This window comes from Trachemys scripta, chromosome 16 (genome assembly GCF_013100865.1).
Source record: "Trachemys scripta elegans isolate TJP31775 chromosome 16, CAS_Tse_1.0, whole genome shotgun sequence".
Lineage (NCBI taxonomy): Eukaryota > Metazoa > Chordata > Testudines > Emydidae > Trachemys > Trachemys scripta.
The window spans coordinates 10,616,065-10,622,215 of record NC_048313.1 but is presented as its reverse complement, the minus strand read 5'-3'; the positions used below and the strand labels follow the sequence as shown (position 1 = coordinate 10,622,215).

At 49.5% G+C, this 6,151-nt stretch overlaps 1 protein-coding gene across 1 annotated transcript; it reads right to left on the bottom strand.

Moving 5' to 3' along the window:
* Positions 1-755: 755 nt before the first annotated feature.
* On the bottom strand, positions 756-2,817 carry S100A7 (S100 calcium binding protein A7). The gene is made up of 3 exons (XM_034792414.1): positions 2,617-2,817; positions 1,788-1,979; positions 756-1,178 (listed from the first exon to the last, which is right to left on the bottom strand). Exons 2-3 carry the CDS (start codon positions 1,956-1,958, stop codon positions 972-974), a joined length of 378 nt encoding a protein of 125 aa, XP_034648305.1. The 5' UTR covers positions 1,959-1,979; positions 2,617-2,817; the 3' UTR covers positions 756-971.
* Positions 2,818-6,151: the final 3,334 nt, after the last annotated feature.

Below are 6,151 nucleotides of genomic sequence, written 5' to 3'. Positions count from 1 at the left end.
ATCATAGAATCTCAGGGGTGGAAGGGACCTCAGGAGATCATCTAGTCCAACCCCCTGTTCAAAGCAGGACCAATCCCCAACTAAATCACTTGCTGTCCACTGTATTCTGCTCACGCTTGCCTTGGACCAGGTCCCATTTGCTCCCTAATGTGAGTACGATGCGAGGACTTGAACGACCAAGGTGCGACTGCAACCTGATATGGCATTAGCCTGAATTTGAACAGCACGGCGTGATTGTGTCATGTTTAATCCCCCGCTCACACTGCCCCAGCCTCACTGCTATTCAGCTGTATTTCGTTTCCTTCCTTGCCGTTTGGCAGAAGGCCAAGGCTGAGGAATGCAGAAGGGAAGCAACTTGCCAACCTTTGCCCAATGTCCGAGTGGAGCAGCGGTGGGTGGGAACAGAACCCAGGAATCCTGGCTGGTGTTTAGAATAGAACCCATGTGTCTTGACTCCCAGAACCTCCGTTTTACCCACCAGACAATCCTTCCTCCCAGTCCAGTGAGATGAGAAGCAACATGACTTGGCTACATTTACGCCAAGTCAATGGCAAATGTGAGAGCACAACCAAGGAGTCCTGTCTCCCCGTCCTGTGCTGGGAATAGAGACCAGACTTCCTGACTCTGCTTGTATCTTATCCACCGGGCCACTCTTCCTCTCCCACCCCCCTTTACACGCCGTGATTAGCACACAAGTCCCAGCAGGTTACACCATTGTCAGGAGATTGAAGCACACAGCAAACAGACACAAGGGATTGCGTTAGAGGCAAGTTTTATTGCTACATTATCAGCCCAAACAGGCAAAGATTCTCTGGTTACATTCGATATTTGCAAAATCTCGTCTTGTTTTAACTCAAAGGGTCTCCCTGACTTCGGTGGTTAGGGTCATCGCTGGGGTTAGTGCCACAGCCATGATACCCGTGCCCAGAGGAGCTTCCAGCAGCGGGGCCAGAATTATGCTCATGCCCAAGTTAATTGGGGCCATGCCCATGCCCATGCCCATGCCCATCACCCGGCTTCCCAGACCCTTCATCACAATCCCCGTGTGAGAGATCATGAGCATGTATGGCCAATTTTGCCAGCGTGGTAACGAACTCTTCGAAATGGAGTTGTCCATTTTTGTTTTTGTCGGCCTTCTTAAACAGGTCTTCTATGTATTCGTCCTCTGTCTTCCCGCGCTGCAAAAGAAGGAAGAGTCAAAGGAAGAATGAACCCTCCTTGCAACTTTTAACAGCAAAATACTATTCTGCGACTTCTGGATTTGGGGAGAGATTTGAAAGCTCCAAAGGGCTGCTAGACACCTGGCTCCCAGGGGGAGATAGCTGACTGCTAATCACTGACAGCGAAAATATAAAAGTGAAAGTGCTTCGAGAAAACCCTCCATGTGTACCATGAAATCCCCATTCATCTCTCTGAGTCTACTCAACCATTTCTTTGGTCCTTACTAGCTGTGCCTGCTTTTCCATCTAGGCATTTGCCTAAGACAGGAAGAGAGAAGGTCCAGAATAAAGTCCAGGCTCTCTTGGTCTCTGGATGTTTATCGACCGAGTGTTCTTCTCCACACTAGTGGAGCAAACGGTGGGTTAAAGCAGCATAAATCCACGCTCAATAGCATTTACTTTCAGATGAACTTCTACTCCCCTACTTGACTCTCAGGGCACTAATGTGGTGAATGTCTCCCAGAGAAGTAAAGCGAAGGAAAAGGATAGGCCAGATCCCCAGGGGCGTAAAGCACCATCGTGGAGACTCCCAACACCTCCCACAGACAGTACCATGTCTCTGCTTACCGGGATAGTGCACGCCAGAAATGACTTGGCATGCTGTTTTAGCAGCTGCTTGAACTCATGCTTCTGCAGGAAATCATCCGAGTTGGGCCTTTTTTCAGAGTACTCGTGGTACACATCGATAATATCATTCAAGGCTGCTTCCAGTTTGCTGGTAGGCAGTTTGCTTGTCATCTTGCTGAGTGTCTAGGGAACCTGAAACAGGAAGACAGTTATCTAAGAAACTGTTACACTATAGAATACACGAATGAATGCTCCCTTCTGTCTCGGTCCGCCTTGATCAACGCTTGTCCAGTCTGCGGAAGGTACCAAGAACAGTATTATGTTATTACTGGTTTTCGAATAGCTCGGAGAGTGCTGTGCATAGACGGTCCCTGCCTCTAAGAGGGGATTATTGATCCCATTTCACAGATGGGGAATTGAGACACAGAGTGATTATGATCACTCAGGGAAACTATGGCAGAGTGGGAATTAACCCCAGCTCTCCTCAGCATTAGTCCAGCAGCGTACCCATGAAGGCAGCTTTTCCTGCAGAAAGCAGGCATTTGGATGTTCCCTTACCTTTCCCATGAGCCCTGCGTCTCCCCCCCCCCCCACACGATGTTCAAACACAGAATCTAAAGCCCTCTCCGTGTGCCTTGGAGACTATCCTGTACTTCCAGCAGCATTTCCTACCCCTGCGTCAGTGGGGGGGATCCTGCTTCGTGATCTCCCTGAAGCAGCCCGGCAGTGTCCCCTGTTTATAAAGCGCTATACAAGGCAGTTGGTTAGAAAAGCCAGGGTGTGGTTCAAATAAATAAATAATAAGGCTACTTATCGTAAACAGACTTACCCGAGTCTCGGAGATCAGAAGAGGAGATGATCAGTCAGGTGTGGTGAAGCCAGTGCAGAGATCAGACACTTTTATACTCTTCTTGCACTGAGTTTAGTACACACACAGACAACGCCCTCAGATAGTGGCATTATTGTTTTCGTTCTTTAATGCTATTTGGAGTCTTGTGCAACGCGCTGCACCCAGCACGCCCAGGCGAGAATTCTGGAACCGGTCCAGAAAGTGACGCCTGCCAGGGTCACTTCAGAGGCACAGTCTGGGCGTTTGCTCTGTGCGACCAGCCGGCACGGGGTACAGACAGGGGTGCAGGAATCCTGAGGCTGGTATGTACGTTCTAGTTCCCCAAACAGCATTATGGGGGGTCTCAAAAGCCAGTGCCACACTGGTCATCAAAGTCATTGCAAAACAACTGTATGGATGTTGTTATAGAATATCAGGGTTAGAAGGGACTTCAGGAGGTATCTAGTCCAACCCCCTGCTCAAAGAAGGACCAATCCCCAGACAGATTTTTGCCCCAGATCCCTAAATGGCCCCCTCAAGGATTGAACTCATAACCCTGGGTTTAGCAGGCCAATGCTCAAACCACTGAGCTATCCCTCCTCCCCACTGAAAATGTGTTCTTTGAGTCTGTGTCCAGCGAAGGTGAAAACCATGTTTTGTCAGACAAGAGATGTTTAATCTGTAACGCTGGTCCACAGTGGGCCTCCTACCACCAGTCTGAACTGAATGCAAAGGAAGGATTGTGAGAACTTCAGAAAGAAATGAAGAGGAAGAGAAAAACAGTGGGGCGGTCGGGGGGGGGGGGGGGCATAGACCTCACTTCGAAGGATTGCTCTGCTATATTTGGGGTGCAGAGAAGACACCCCGCACCTAGGAAGTCAATGGATAGCGGATTTGCTTTATGAAAGTAGGATCTCAACCAGGCTTGGCTGAAAATGCTGCCAGATCTTCAGCTCCTATAAATCAGTGTCGTTCGTTGATTTCAATGGCACAACGTTGACTTGATACCAGCTGGGGGCTCTCTGACCCATTGACTTCAATGGAGCGCTGTCGCTTTACACCAGCTGGGGATTTGGCCCTCTGACGTCACTAGATCCATGCCCCTTTACACAGCTTAAGATATGACTCGGTGTCTTTAGTTTCTCAAGCCAAGAACGCAATGTTCCAGGTAAATTTTTGCTTCCTGTACGTGTGGGCGGTAGGTAATGGCCCAGATTTCTTCATTCTCTTGCTCACACTTTTAAGCCCATGAACTATCTGCTCCTCCCTCCATTCTGCATCTCCCTAGGGACTTCTCCTTTCTCAACAGTTTTCTAAGGGAGTTTCTTGCAAAGGAGACGAGGGCTACACCCCTGAAATCTGCCCAAGGCTTATTAAATGGGTGGCATATCACAGCAGCGTTTTTCGTTATCTTACTAGGAGCAAAACTGAGACAAAGTCAGCAGTTAGCCCCGTTGGCCTGGCCTCTTTTAACTCATCTGGTAAAACAGCAATTTGTCACCTCCCCTGAATTCTCTGAGATGGACCTTTTTCCCCACTAGAAATCCATTCTCCATAACCAGCATTTTGCACTGCCAAGCCGTGTCACCTGCCAGCTTTTTTCTGCCTTCAGTAAAACTTGTGAGACTTGAAAGAAAGAAAGAACCAGCCGTTGCTCCAATCATTCCTTCTCGTGATGGGCGGATTGGACGCCCCTCTTCCCTCCACTCATTCTGGAAGGGGCATCCCAACCTTGTCCACTCAGGTCCCGATCCCCCACGCACGCTCCATGCACTTCATGGGAATGGAGCAGTAACACGAAGTCATTCCGCCTGAACCGATGCCAAAGTCTTGCCTCGACTGGAGACGCTGCCAGCCGGGCATGGATGAGTTGCCAAACTAAAGTCATCGCAGCACATGATAAAAGCTTCGGGCATTTCAATCCAGTGCATCATCCTTTTGATAGAAAGTTCAATGCCACCTACTGCGTTGTGCAGCCTTTTCTATTTCTCCCAGGGGTATGCCTCAGGAACCCCAGTTCGCAGGCTGGACCCCTTCCTTGGCTCGCTCGGTAAGGTAACAAAGACAGCTTAGCGCAGACAGTAACATTCAGCTTGCCTTGATTTGGGGTCAAAGCATTTCCCTCCCTCCCCGACACTTCTTCACATTCCCTGTCGAGGAATACCCATTAACGCAACCATCTGAGTCAACCATTCCCCCATAGCCATTCACCCTCTCCATTACAGGGCAAAGTTTAGCTTTTTTAAAAGAAACCTTCACACTGGAAGGTCAAATGGCCCATGCATCAGTCTTTAAAATATGTCCACTGGCTGCCTTCTTCAATGGGAAATATCCTCGCCACACTTATCGACTGATTCATAGATTTTCTAAGGCCAGAAGGAGCCATCTGATCCAACATTCTCCGTAACCCAGCCCACAGAATTTTACCCAGTCATTCCTGTATCCGGCCAACAGCTTGTGGGTGAACTAGGGTATGTCTACACTACGAAATTAGGTCGATTTTATAGAAGTTGATTTTTAGAAATCGATTTTATACAGTTGATTGCCTATGTCCACACTAAGCGCATTAAGTCGGCGGAGTGCGTCCTCACTACCGTGGCTAGCATCAACTCACGGAGCGGTGCACTGTAGGAAGCTATCCCACAGTTCCCGCAGTCTCCGACGCCCATTGGAATTCTGGGGTAAGCTCCCAATGCCTGATGGGGCAAAAACATTGTCGCGGGTGGTTTTGGGTACATGTCATCAGTCGCCCCTCCCTCCGTGAAAGCAACGTCAGACAATCATTTCGCGTCTTTTTTCCATGCAGACGCCATACCATGGCAAGCATGGAGCCCGCTCAGCTCAGCTCACCGTCACCCATGCTGTTGTGAGCATTGTAAACAGCTCGTGCATTATACTGCAGTATGTGCAGAACCGGACTAAGAGACGCCAGCATGAGGAGGATTTTGATGAGAACATGGACACAGACGTTCCTGAAAGCACGGGCTGTGGCAACTGGGACATTATGGTGGCACTGGAGCTGGTTGATACAGTGGAATGCCGATTCTGGGCCCGGCAAACAAGCACAGACTGGTGGGACCGCATAGTATTGCAGGTATGGGATGATTCACAGTGGCTGCGAAACTTTCGCATGCGTAAGGCCACTTTCCTGAAACTCTGTGAGTTGCTTTCCCCCACCCTGAAGTGCAGGAATCCCAAGATGAGAGCTGCCCTGACTGTTGAGAAGTGAGTGGTGACAGCCCTGTGGAAGCTTGCAACACCAGACTGCTACCAGTCAGTCGGGAATCAATTTGGAGTGGGCAAGTCTACTGTGGGGACTGCTGTGATCCAAGTCGCCAATGCATGCACTGACGTTCTGTTATCAAGGGTAGTGACTCTGGGAAATGTGCAGGTCATAGTGGATGGCTTTGCTGCAGTGGGGTTCCCTAAATGTGGTGGGGCGATAGACGGAACACATATCCCTATCTTGGCACTGGACCACCTTGCCAACCAGTACATAAACCGCAAGGGGTACTTCTCAATGGTGCTGCAAGCA

Coding starts and splice junctions, on each gene's coding strand:
- S100A7 (XM_034792414.1), bottom strand. CDS start 1,958: ATGACAAGCAAACTGCCTACCAGCAAACTGGAAGCAGCCTTGAATGAT. Junction 1,179..1,787: donor TTCTGGCGTGCACTATCCCG/GTAAGCAGAGAC, acceptor CTTCTTTTGCAG/CGCGGGAAGACAGAGGACGA.